At 47.2% G+C, this 13,273-nt stretch overlaps 1 protein-coding gene and 1 long non-coding RNA gene across 5 annotated transcripts; one reads left to right on the top strand and one right to left on the bottom strand.

Moving 5' to 3' along the window:
* Nucleotides 1-8: 8 nt before the first annotated feature.
* On the bottom strand, nt 9-4,047 carry LOC148152555 (uncharacterized). The gene is made up of 4 exons (XR_015762213.1): nt 3,973-4,047; nt 2,400-2,743; nt 1,928-2,269; nt 9-1,030 (listed from the first exon to the last, which is right to left on the bottom strand). It is a non-coding gene; the product is annotated as an uncharacterized LOC148152555 (long non-coding RNA).
* On the top strand, nt 2,234-12,867 carry tbc1d30 (TBC1 domain family, member 30). 4 transcript variants are annotated; one of them, XM_088003447.1, is made up of 15 exons: nt 2,234-2,651; nt 4,094-4,258; nt 5,874-5,935; nt 6,942-7,007; nt 7,186-7,311; nt 7,688-7,873; nt 7,948-8,017; nt 8,950-9,048; nt 9,126-9,294; nt 9,368-9,473; nt 9,552-9,670; nt 9,764-9,900; nt 10,418-10,627; nt 10,699-10,785; nt 11,546-12,867. In XM_088003447.1, the coding sequence occupies exons 1-15, from the start codon at nt 2,234-2,236 to the stop codon at nt 12,622-12,624; spliced, it is 3,099 nt and encodes a 1,032-aa protein (XP_087859573.1). In that variant the 3' UTR covers nt 12,625-12,867. The 4 variants fall into 4 exon arrangements, with proteins under 4 accessions (XP_087859573.1, XP_087859572.1, XP_087859575.1 ...); XM_088003446.1 differs by having other exon boundaries at nt 9,761-9,900; XM_088003449.1 differs by lacking the exon at nt 10,699-10,785.
* Nucleotides 12,868-13,273: the final 406 nt, after the last annotated feature.

Here is a 13,273-nt window from a genome sequence, read left to right as displayed (position 1 = left end):
TAAAAAAAATTTAAACAGCGACTGAATGTTAATTTATGATTTGTTTAAAAACATTAAAATGTTGCTATATTTTACAAGTTTGAAACAATAAAAATAAATTAAGAAACTAAATCAGTAGTCATGTAAAAATAAGTTTAGATATAATTCTTAGAGAGAAAGAACTTTAAATAAATAAGTAAATCTGAATCAAATATAAGTTAAGGTTTAATGAGTAAATCCATGTAAATCCAGCAGGGGGCACTGTTGGTGCAGCTTGGTTTTACTACAGGAAGTAGTCGTCAGAACAGAATGTAAACAACAGCTGTCAGGCTGGGTTGTGCAAAATAAAAGCCTTGACATATTAATATTACAATAAATAGAATACAAAATGAAAAATAAAATTAAACTATACTGAATGAGACATAGAAATACTAGGGAAATTGATAAATGTAAAATAATAAATTGACTAATTTTAAAACCATGGATGCAGAAATAGTAATAGTAATAATTATAGATAAGAAGACATTTCCGTTTTACCTTTGAACCTTTTTGGACACTCACACACAACCTCCAAATATAATAATTAAAAATACGACCGAATCCAAGTCATTTATTCTGGTTCCTCTTTAGTTAATACGTCTTGATTTACTTATGAAACTAAATGCTTCCTCTGAAAGTTCCTCTTTTAAATCAATGAAGTTGAACAAAATCGACACAATATAAAATTGACTAATATTAAATAAAATATACCGCAAAATCTGTAAAGAGTTTCATTTAATGGGCTTGTAAAAATAAACCCAATGAAGCTTTAAACGCCGTCAGTCTCCTCATGTTGAGCTGAAAAATGGAGCGGATCTGTAAAATCAGGACTCGGCTACTAATCAGTTTTAGATCATTTAAAGTTTGAAGTCCTTCAGTCTTTCAGGAACTCTTGATCTGACCTGCAGCCTCATCATCAGGTCCAGAACCAGAATCTGGTCCGGATCCGGATGGAAGTCCTCCATGAAAATCACGTCATCCTCCGCATCCATCCAGCAGGGGCGCTATGTCCCTGTTAGATTAAAACCAGCGTCATGATTTTAACGAAACAAAGATTAAAAAGGAAAATTTGATGAAAAGAAAGTGAACCAGGTACCGGAGGGTGTACTTTTTACTTTCTATCAGAGCTAAGATGATCAGCAGGAGAGTTTATTTATCCATTTAATCAACTTTATTATATCTTATTATTTCATTTATTGCTGATCATTTATATTATTTATCTTTTTATTCTTTCATGACTTTTATAAGATGTAAAATTCACAATAAAAATGTAAAAAGTAAAATTTCAGGCTTTCAGGGTTTTGAGCAATACTAAATAAAGACAATAAAACTAACATAAATATTTCCATCGTCTCCTATCTCACATTAAATCAGACTCATGTTTTCCTCTTTAAGTTATTTATGATTCTAGAAATTATTACTATTTGTTGGAAGTGACTCGACGCTCTGCTGCTTGGACTTTTTAAACTTGGAAATGAATTAATTGAGCTTATTGTTGGATGATCAGTTGGAATGTATTATTATTGAATTGACATCATTTACTGTAAAAAGTCTGGAGACATTTGTTGTGAACCGTAGAAATAAAGCTTAAATTGAATAAAATGCTACATTTTTAACTCATTTGCACTTCGCTGTTTTCATAACTGTATTTATGTTATAATTTTGGTTTTACTGTAGAGTACTTTATTCTTAATTCTGTTTTACTTTTTTGTTTCTTTATGTGAATCTAGATTCTATGATCTGCTGTTACATCTGAATCACCGATGAACAATAAAATATTTTTATTCTAATATTAAATTATTAAACATTTACTTTGTTAATAAAACTACGTGTTAAAGTCTGAAAAGGTTCATAAAGTTTAAGCAAAGTGAAAAACATCCTGATACTTCCTGCTCAGCTGGTTGCTCACCACAGGAAGCTGATTGGTCGATCATTTTCGGCTCGTCTCTGATTGGCTGGCAGAAACACCTGTTGCACCTGCCTGTGGAGCAGCAGAAAGTTTGCCCGCCGCTCAGGAGTCGCTTTGGACCGGTCCATTGTTCCGTCAAAGAGGGGGGATCCGGGAAGTCCGGCCCGGAACCCGGAGGCAGGCAGCGGGAGCGGCGGGACCGGCCCACCTGCCGCGGGGAGCCGTGGAGTCTTCCACGGACTCAGACAAACTTCCACTCCGCTGATAAACCCGCTGCGGGTCGGAACCGGTCCAGCGGCCGGAAACATGGCGGCGGGGCTCGAACCGAGCCGGGAGGAACTTCTGGAAGTGAACATATGTGATCGCAGCGTGGGCTCCGAGGAGGAGAGCGGCGTGTTCAGCCACTCCACGGAGGATTTCTGCGGCTTCCAGCAGTGGACCCACAATGACACATCATCATCCTCATCCTCACCTTCATCACGTCCGGCGGAGCTGCGGGACCCGGAGCCCGCGGCCCCACGCAGCTCCATCGTGGACTGCCTGCTGGTGGAGCTCTACGACGCGTTCAGCGGCGGCGGGCGGCGCACCGCGGACAGCTGGGACAGCTCCACCGGCTCCGGCTCCGACACCCTGCCGGCCCGCAGCAACTCCGGCTGCGGCTTCCTGCAGGAGCTGCAGGAGCGGCACACCCGGCGGCTGCAGATGACTTACCTGGCCCAGAAAGGTGAGCGGGGCGAGGCGGGGGCTGGCGGGCCCTGCGCGGTCCGGAAGGGTCTGCTATCTGGGTCCGACCAGAACCCGGTACTGAAACTGAAACTGCAGAAAGCAACGAAGTGGGCTTAAAGTGAAATCAGACAAAATGATGTTTTCTAAACTAAAAATAAGACCTGAAACATCTCAGAGTGATGTCAACAAAATGCTTCCTCCCGTGACGTCATGCACGCACACCAGGAGGGAGGGATTAAACTAATGAGGCAATATAATAATTATCATTTAGCAACATTTCATTTATTTTGTCTTAGAAACAGCCTGAAGGTGTTCAGGAAAAAGAGCGCCCCCTGCTGGCTGAATGCTGCTAAACCTCCTCAATATGAACTTCGTTTCTTTCTCTGCTGGTTTTTATTTTAAACATGAAACTGAAGTTAAATGAAAACGTGTTTGAAGAAAACTGAATATCAAGAAATCAAGTTTTTATTGATTGTTATATTCCGTACCGATCAGGACCGGTGTCAGTCTGTCCGGTTTATCAACCAGGAAGTTCTTTAACATCTAAACCCTGTTATCACTCGGACCGGGAAGGTTCTGGTTCTGGTGAAAATCGGATAAAGATTTAAATCACTTCCAGATGACCCAGAACCATCCAGAATCTGAACCAGGCGAAGCTTTAGCTCAGTAAAATAACATTTTCATTCAGTTATTAATCAGTTAACCCATAAAATAATCCGAATATTCAGAAATTAATAAACTTCATGTTGGATTTTCACAAATCAAGAGTTCACTGAAGGAACGCTGCTGTTGGTAAAATTAAGTTTACAAAGGAAGTGAATGACTTTATTTGCATGTATTAATGAATTTTTGATGTTCACTAAAAAGGTGAAATGGTTCAATTAAAACCCATCAATAATTATAATAAAGTTTGGTTATTTCCTGGTTAGTGGAGCTGATTGGGTCGTCACCTTGGAGTCTCGCCTGGCATGCAGAGACAGGCGGTGTTTGCCCTGCACACACACACACACACACACACACACACACACACACACACACACACACACACACACACACACACACACACACACTCTGCCTGCTAACAATGCAGAGTCAGGAAGAGGAAACGGTCCGATAACGGTTCTGGTGTTTTCCTGCTGCTCTGCTTTCAGCAGTTAAACTTCAAAGTTAGGAGGAAAAAGTTTCCTTCTTTACAGAAACTACAAATTTTATGATGTAGTTTAATGAACTTCATGTTTTCTGCTGGAATGTGCTAACAAATAAACCAAGAGGTTTTATTCAATGAAGTATAATAAACCAACATGTTCAGAGCCACTGACCTCTGGGTCTGTTTGAGCAAAACGGGAGGAAAAGTCAAGGTGTTGAATCTGGTTGTGGTTCTGAATGGGATTCTGGTTCTGGTTGTGGTTCTGACCCGCTGTGCTGCTCTTCTCCTGTCAGACCTGCAGGAGCTGCGCTCCATCATCCAGGAGGTGAAGCACCGCTCCGGCCTGCAGTCCACCAAGCTGCTGCGGCAGCTGAAGAGGCGGGACCGGCTGGTCCACAAGCGCCAGAAGAACTATGACGTCATCACGGCGTGCCTCCAGGCCGTGTCCCAGAAGAGACGTAAGATCAGAACCGTTTCTGTTTGGGTCCATGAAGTTCTACTAATTATTCCAACCACTTCAAAGACCTGCACATTTCTGCAGACATAAAAGCTCATTTGGTAGATGATGGTTTTGGTTCGGACTGCAGGTCCAGAACCGGTACCGGCTCATGAACCAACATTTTCTCAGAAATTTGAAACCAGAACTAAAACTAAGAGCGGAGTTCATAATGTGACGTCTGCAGGATTAAAATAATCCGTAATAATCCCACTGTTTCCTTTCTGATGAACATGATATCCAGTTTTACTGTCGAACTTTATGAACCGGACCGGACCGGTCCTCCGTTAGCTCCTCCGTCCTCCGTCCTTGCGCCGCCTCCTGGTGACGTCAGAGAGGAGGAAGAGGAGGAGGAGGAAGAGTGCAGCATCAGCAGCATCCACCACTTCCTCCTCATCTCATCAGATGCTTTCCTGAACCGGTGCCGGTACCGGCAGGTTGTTTGGGCCTGGTTCCTATTAGTCCGGAAGCAGCGCTTCAGAACCTGAACCTCCTTGAACAGTTCGGCTCGGCTCGGCTTCGGATGGGCTCCGGTTCGTAAGCGCATCGGCAGGTGATGAGCGCAGAGTCCGGTCGGAGCGGCCTGTTTCCGGGATGAGGCAGGAGCGGCTCCCCGCCGGCAGGAGGCCCCGGGCGGCCGGCCGGCAGCGGCCGCAGGGCCCGGCCGGGGTCGGCGGCATCATCAGCAGCGTCCTGCGGAAACGCAACGGGATCTCCCGCAGCGCCCCGCGGCTGCTCTGCACCTTGGAACCAGGTGTGGACCTGCGGTTCCGACCGCCGCTCCGCATGTTCGTCCTGCTTAATGTAAAAATTTTCTGAGTTCATTCTGGGGACATTTTGCTCTGTTCTTTCTTTTTATGCTGAATCTCCGACACCAAAATAGGATGTAGATTGAAATCAGAACATTTAAATGTCATAATTCTAGATTTTGAAGAAATTAAATTTTTTTCTGAAAATTTGCCACCGAATCTGAACCGCCTCCTTAAAGATTCAGTTTTTCTTTCACTCTGCCGGCTTTTATTTTGTATTTTTCTGTAAAGCGCTTCCGGTGTAGTCCCGCTGCTGTAATCTCCGGGGGCGCTTTCCCGGGTGGGAATATAATCCGGTACCGGGAAGTGGGCGGGTCCTCCCCGGTAATCCCCACGAAGCCTCACAACGAAGCGGAATGGCGCAGGGGAGCCGAACCGAACCGGACCAAGCAGGTCAAACGGGATTTTCTAACATAATAATAATGGTTAAAAAGGTTCCGGCTGGAGGAAACGGGTTCGGTTTGGTCCGGTTTGAACATTTTCCCTATTCGCTTCGGGTCCAATTCACTTCCTGTCGATGTTTAGCGGTTCGGGTCGGATTCAGCACCACCGGAAGTGGACAGCGACAATGAACCCGAACCTTTTGGGTCAGATGATCCTGATTCATGAAAAGATGAAAAAGCTGGCAGCTGGAGATGTGACTTGAATTCTGACTCGGTTCTGTTGATCCTGATGTTCTGGTCGAACTTTTCTCTGTAAATGTTGATTTTTTTAAGCCGGTTCTGATCCGGTAGAAGCTGCGGTGCTCAGGCTCCTGTTTGTTTCCAGGTGTTGACACCAGGCTGAAGTTCACCATCGAGCCGTCGCTGGGAAACAACGGCTTCCAGCAGGTGAGTGCCACGCAGGGCCGGCCCCAGGCATATGAGAAATTTAACATCAAACTTGTCGACTTGTTTAATGTAAATTAATATTTATCAGCTTTTAAATAGTTAAATAATGATGTACATAAATACACTGCAAAAACATTTCACACAAGTATTTTTGGTTCAGTTTCTAGACTAAATATTTTACATTAGACAAATGTAACTTGAAATAAGACTAAATTTAAAGCTATAGGAGCTTAGCTGAAGTTAATAATTCCTTCATATTGATGAGAAACTATTTGTTCCCCAGGTGGATTATTTCATTTATAAAATGGGGGGGAAATCTGCCAGTGGAGCAGTAACAGTTTCTCATCAGTATGAAGGACTTGTTGACTTAATTTCAGCTCCTATTTCTGCTGGAAGGTAGTTGAGGTATTTACAGACCAAACGACTTGGTAGGATTTAGAGCAGGGCTGTCAAACTCCTGCAGGGCCGCCGTACCATAACTTTTAGATGAGCCTCTGCTGAACCACCTGAACAGAATAATTTGGGCACTAGCAAGGCTCTGGAGACCTGATCTTCACCAGGTGATGGAGCCGATTCATTCCAGGGTTTTTACCTGTGGCTCATCTAAAACCTGCAGGACAGCAGAGGACTGGAGTCTGACTTCTGTGATTTGGAGCTTTTGCTGTGCAGCATTTTAAAATGTTTTTTATTTAGTTTATTCTATAAGGTTAAAATCAGCAGCCATAATACTACTGATCTGATGTAAGCTAATTAGAAATTATGCTAATGCTAGCAGCTCCACTTAGCAGAATGAGGCGTCTCTGTTGAACTCACCGTGAAACATGGTGGTGGCAGGATCATGCTGTGGGGTTACTTTCTTCAGGTCTGCTGAAGCTGAGGATAAAGAAGAGAAGTTTCCACTGTTGGCTCTGGGGTGTACTTACTTCTGAATGGCTTTTCCACATAGGAACCAGAAGTTTACATACAGTGAATAAAGGACATTAAACGTGATGTCTCTGTTCCTCAGTGGTACGACGCGCTGAAAGCTGTGGCTCGGCTTCCCACCGGGATACCGAGGGAGTGGAGGAAGAAGGTACGCATCATCATCATCATCATCAGTTATTGTTATTGTATTGTTACAGCTCTCGTTAGTCAGAGCTAAAATCACACTGGTAGCTTCAAATAAATGAGCAGTTTAGGGTTCAGAGTTTGGACCTCCAGAACCCAGAGTGGTTCTGGAGGTTCTGGCTCACCATGGCGTGTTGTTGCAGGTTTGGCTAACGCTAGCGGACCGCTACCTCCACAGCATCTCTATCGACTGGGACAAAACACTTCGCTTCACCTTCAACGAGCGCAGCAACCCAGACGACGACTCCCTGGGCATCCAGATCGTCAAGGTAACCAGACTTTATCTGTGATCTGATTGGCCGAGGAGGAGTGTCAGTCAGCATCTGATAGGTCGATTGTGGGTCTCATTGAGCTTCATGGACCAGGAGAACTTTCTACAGCTCTACGTTTTCATGCTAAATCAGTATTTGAATCTGATCTCCATTTTCCTTCTGACCTTCCTGGACTCGTTTGTGTCACTTCCTGTCGGAAAGAAACAGGAAATTCTTGATTGGAGGAAATTCTTGGTTTTAACCGTCCTGGTTCCCTTTCCATGCAGGTAAAATCACATAAACAGAACAGGCAGCAGCTGGGATGGTGTTGTCATGGAAATGGGTCAGAGGGTCAAAGTCTGCTCCTGTGTTTACTCTTCCCTCTCCGCTGCAGGATCTGCATCGCACCGGCTGCAGTTCTTACTGCGGCCAGGAGGGGGAGCAGGACCGGGTGGTTCTGAAGCGGGTTCTGCTGGCCTACGCCCGCTGGAACAAGTCGGTGGGTTACTGCCAGGGCTTCAACGTTTTGGCCGCTCTCATCCTGGAGGTGACTGAAGGAAACGAGAGCGACGCGCTGAAGGTGAGTCCAGCTGACGGGTCAGCCACCCGGAAGGTTCTCCAGAACCTCACCTGGTTCTGCTGTTTGGGTTTCAGGTGATGATCTACCTGATCGACAAGGTTCTGCCTGAGAGCTACTTTGCCAACAACCTGCGAGCGCTATCAGGTAAACCCAGCCTCATGTCTGAAGCCGTCATGTTTCAACATGGCTGCCGTTTTTAAACCTACTGAACAATTATTGCCATAAAATGTTCCCCATATCATAACTTGGATGAACTTTGTCACATCGTATTCATACAACTTTATGATGATATGAAGCAAAATCAGAAACTTTCTGTGTGAGTCTCACACCAGTCAACTGGGAGGAATGGAGGCGTCTTAATGGTTAGCATTAGCTTCTGCTATTTATTTGTTTAGTGCTAGTTTCTTTTGTTTTGTGTTTAGCAGTTCAGTGTTAGCTTATGCTAAATTTAACATGTTTAAAGGTTTGGCAATAGCTTCCACAAATTATTTTTATGTTGTTTTGCATTAGCGGTTTAGCTAGCTTCTGCTAATTTTTTATGTGATTAGTTTAGCAATGTTAGCATTGTTTACGTTGGTACAATGTTTACGTTAGTGCTCTATAATTTATGTGTTTGTTTGTGTTTTAGTGTTAGCTTTGGCTTTTTAAAATGTTTTTTGGGTTAGTTGGACGTTGGTGTCCATTTTTTTTAGTGTGTTTAGTGGTTTCGAGTTAGCTTCCAATAATATTTTAATGTGTTTAGCGTTAGCGGAGCTAAGATTTGTATTCGGCGCCTGATTAATTGGTGACTCTAACTGTCTGGTTAGCTGTGGCTAATGGCTACTTCCAGTTTTAGTTCACACATATCTTGCATACATTACAACCATGGCGGCCATTTTGATTAAATGTCTTGTTCTAAGCAAAATGAGCTCGTGTATCTTGAAGTTAGTTTTGTCCTATTTCAAGTATCGTGAAACTAGACGACGTACTTGGTGAGCCACAGAGGTAGGAGGCGTGTTGCAGGCAGCTGGCCGGCAGTGTGCAGCAGCGGGTGGGGGAAGGTCAGTAGTGCTGAGGACGTGTCCTCCTGTCTCCAGTGGACATGGCGGTGTTCCGGGACCTGCTGCGGCTCAAGCTGCCCCGACTGTCTCAGCACCTTCATCACCTGCAGAAAGCGGCCAATAGGGAGGCTGGAGGTAAGCCATCATCATCATCATCATCATCATGGGGGTCGTCATGGTGAATCAGGATGAAGGAGCCTCTTGTCCTGCAGGCAGCTACGAGCCTCCGCTCACCAACGTCTTCACCATGCAGTGGTTCCTCACTATGTTCGCCACCTGCCTGCCGGCGCCAACCGTCCTCAAGATCTGGGACTCGGTGTTCTTCGAGGGGTCCGAGGTTCTGTTCCGGGCGGCGCTGGCCATCTGGGAGCGGCTGGGGGAGTGAGTGGAGCGGCAGGGTCAGAGGTCGGGGTCAGGAGAGCCCAGCTGAAGCCTGTGTGTGTCTCATCTTCAGGAGGATCGAGGACTGCCAGACGGCGGACGAGTTCTACAGCACCATGGGCGGCCTGACCCAGGAGATGCTGGAGCAGAACCTGCTGCACCCGGCGCAGCTCATGCAGGTAGTGGCAGCATCAGGAGGGGCATGGCCTGCAGCCGGGGGGGCGTGGCCTGCAGCTCAGGCTCTGTTTGCTCTGCAGGACGTTTACTCCATGGCGCCGTTCCCGTTCCCCCAGTTGGCCGAACTCAGAGAGAAATACACCTACAACATCACGCCGTTTCCCACTGCAGCCAAGGTCAACACCAAGGTCAATGCAAGGTACCGTCTCCATGGAGACCACGTCCGCCAGCCGTTCCTTCCTGGTGTTCTTTCAGACTTCCTCCATCCTGACCCGGTTCTGTCCTCCAGCAGCGGTCCGTCCGGTTGGGACAGTGAGGAAGACGCCGATGTGGATGATGATGACTCTGTGGCGGCGGCCCTGGGCTGCTTGGGGCCCCTGGGCGGCCTGCTGGCCCCTGAGCTGCAGAGATACCAGAAACACCTCAAAGGTTGGCATGGCAACCACAGACCGGTTCTGACCCAGTTACTCCTTACAGAAACAATCGGACCAAAAAACTTTTCAGTCCCTGACAGCTTTACTCTGTTTTTACACTGAAAAAAACATCTTATTATTGGTGTGTTATTGATTTATTGGTTTAGTTTCTACTGTAAATCTCAGTAAACTTGAATTAAAAGCTGGTTTAAGTTAATAATCTGTTGATCAAACCATTTTAGTTTGGAAGATCTTTTCACTTATAATATCTTTCTCATGTTATAAATGAAATAATCTGCCAATAGAATTAATAATTTTTCATCAATATTACGTTATTGATTTGAACAAGCTGATATCTTGAAAGTTTGTAAATTAGTTTTAATTAATTTAATTTGTCACATACACTTTTTACAGTGTATGTGACAAATCAGCAGGCTGAATCTATATTAACGTTTTCTATGAAAAGAATCTGAAAAGTGTGGTGTGCATTTACAGTTGATACCTGAGGCCGTCTGTCTGTCCTGTTCCTCCAGACCAGCGAGTCGAGCAGGGCAGCATCGCCGAGCTGAGCCCAGGCGCCGTGGGCGGGACCGCCGCAGGAAGTGGTCGTGCGGAGCATCAGGCGGCCGTCAACAGCATGATGCTGGAACGGATGAGCACCGACATCACGGCGCTGAAGAAGCAATATGGCCGCATCAAGCGGCGGCAGCAGCAGCAGGCCATGCGGCTCTGCATCCGCACAGGTGAGACGGCGCCGCCGACCCGGACGCCCCGACAGGAAGTCCAGAGTTTAACCGCGCTGTGTGACTCGTAGGACCCGGACCCGGCCTGGCCACGAGTCCTGGGGTTCTGCAGGACTGTCCCAACAAACCCGGCAGCGGTTCTGACCCGGATGCTCACGGTACTTGGGTCCAAACGGCAGAACGGCTGAGGCTGGTGGCGGGCCGAAACTTTAGGAAACAGGAAGTGTTGGAGTGGCTTCCTGTTTCTGTTCAGGAACTGAATCGTCATCCAAACGTTGATTTATTCCAGCAGAACAATAATAATCTAAAAATGATTTCATAAAGAAGCTGGTCCATACATATGCATGGAAAGTTGAGTGGAAGAAAAAACGTGATACAAAATAAACCTGTACAAACATTGAATTGTGAAGCTTCCAGTCACGTTAGCAGCTGCTATCGGTACCAGTACCTGCTTTAATCGCCATGGTAACCTGGGCTGATCTGCATTGACGCAGTAATTAATGCAGCAGGAGCCCAGACCAGAACTGAACGGATTGATTATTGATCTGATATTTGGTTCTGATTCTCTGAACGCCCCCAAATAAACAGAATTTAACTTAGTCGCTGAAATGAATCAACTTTTCGATGAAGTTCTGGTTGGTGGAAACAGACGTCGCTACTGGATGTCAAAGTTCATCCTGGTCCTGAGTAAAAATGGCTGACTTGGTGAGCATCAGAACCTCCTGGTTCTGATGGACATTCAGTAGAGGCAGAAGTTTCTGACCCGGTCCTTCCTGCTTTAACTAACCAGCTGCTAACATCCTTTCTCCAGCTGGTTCTGGGATCTGATTGGTCCTCCTGTGGCGCCCTCTGCTGGCTGCTGTTTCTCCCTGCAGCCCGTTTTCACTCACTGCCACCTTTTCTTCTTCTTCTTCTCAGATAAATGTCCTGCCACGCGGGTTCTGGCCTCGCAGCTCAACCCGTCTAGCGCCGTCATCAACCACCTGTTGCTGGGCCGGAAGCCCCGCGGCCCGTCCAGAACCTTCCGGCCCGGGTCGGCCGGCGCGCCGGTACCCGGCTCGCCCTGCAGGCGGCGCCGCGGCTCCAGCAGCACCGGATCCCCGGGCAGCCGCAGAGGCTCTCCGTGGCGGAACCACGCCCGGCAGCACCGCAGGAACCCGGCCCGGGTCCGGGCCCGGATCGGGGTCCGAAACTCCGAGGAGAGGGAAGATGATGAAGATGATGAAGAGGAAGGGGAGTCAGAATGTGAAGAGGAGGTGAAGGTGGAGGAGGTGAAGGTCCGGTTGGACTCCCTGGACCTGGAGAACCAAACGACCGAGAACTCCCTCACCGACCCAGAACCAGAATCAGACCCTGATGAAGAGGCGAGGAGAGCTGCAGCTCCTCTTCCTCCTCCAGACTCAGACCGACCCGGAGAGCCGGACTCGGGCGGTTCTGATGGACCTGCTGCAGAACCTTCAACATCATCTTCCTCCCCCGGACCTCCTCTTCCTCCCTCCTCTTCCTCCCCCGGACCTCCTCTTCCTCCCTCCTTTTCCTCCTCTGGTCCTCATCTTCCTCCCTCCTCTTCCTCCTCTGGTCCTCCCTCCTCTTCCTCCCCCGGACCTCCTCTTCCTCCCTCCTTTTCCTCCTCTGGTCCTCATCTTCCTCCCTCCTCTTCCTCCCCCGGTCCTCCTCTTCCTCCCTCCTCTTCCTCCCCCGGACCTCCTCTTCCTCCCTCCTTTTCCTCCTCTGGTCCTCATCTTCCTCCCTCCTCTTCCTCCTCTGGTCCTCCCTCCTCTTCCTCCCCCGGTCCTCCTCTTCCTCCCTCCTCTTCCTCGGCTCCCCGCCAGCCTCTCTTCTCTCCGTTTCCGTCCATCAAGCAGCCCAGAAAGTCTCTGGCGGCTCGGAACCTGGGCCTTTATGGGCCGACGTCCAGAACCCCCACAGTCCACTTCCCTCAGCTGAGCCGCAGCCTGAACCGGAGCAGCGCCGCCGGGGCCACCGGCCGGCGGTGAAGAGCTCAGTGGGTCGGAACTGGGTCAGAACCAGGCTCCAGTATTCCCCGGTTTGCACTACAGCCATAAAGCGTTTCTATGCCAAGTATTTATCTGCACAGGATGGACGGAGACCTGAAAGCATCCTGACCCGACGTCCTCCAGAACCTCCTGCTTGTTTTCTATCATTCTGTTCTGGTTCTGTAGAAACCCAGAATGTACCGTCTTCATCTGTCGTAATGAAAGAATGAAAGGAAACATTCAGCTGTGGCTTGTTTCTTCTGTTCTCAAAGATCTGAACCAGTTCTCTGACCTCAGATCAAACAACTGAACCACATTTTCCTTCCACTAAGCTTTCCATTAATATGGTTGGATCTTGCCCTCTGAACTTCTGCTGCTTTAGCGTCCTGCTCTTCGTCTTCAGCAAACCAAATTGATGGAAAGCTTAGTGGAAGGAAAAAGTGGTAGAATAAGTTGAGATCTGAAGCAAAGAATCCAGAATCCAATCAGCGTTCTGACAGTTCTCATGTCTGAGACACACATTTCCAGACGACTCTAATAACCATCTTTACCATATATAAATACTAAAGATGACAATTTCTGGAATATGTAGCCTGTAGAGTGGATGGAGATGATTGGGAAAAGGAATAAAATCTGGAAAATAGCCGAA

This window comes from Poecilia mexicana, unplaced genomic scaffold (genome assembly GCF_051168715.1).
Source record: "Poecilia mexicana isolate PSO_F unplaced genomic scaffold, ASM5116871v1 scaffold_23, whole genome shotgun sequence".
Lineage (NCBI taxonomy): Eukaryota > Metazoa > Chordata > Actinopteri > Cyprinodontiformes > Poeciliidae > Poecilia > Poecilia mexicana.
This window is presented reverse-complemented; position numbering and strand designations above follow the sequence as displayed.

What these genes read in the sequence shown, in the direction of transcription:
- tbc1d30 (XM_088003446.1), top strand. Translation starts at nt 2,234, where the DNA reads ATGGCGGCGGGGCTCGAACCGAGCCGGGAGGAACTTCTGGAAGTGAAC. An exon ending in CGAGGGAGTGGAGGAAGAAG is followed by an intron (nt 7,008 to 7,185) that starts GTACGCATCATC and finishes GTGTTGTTGCAG; the next exon opens with GTTTGGCTAACGCTAGCGGA. An exon ending in ATACCAGAAACACCTCAAAG is followed by an intron (nt 9,901 to 10,417) that starts GTTGGCATGGCA and finishes CTGTTCCTCCAG; the next exon opens with ACCAGCGAGTCGAGCAGGGC.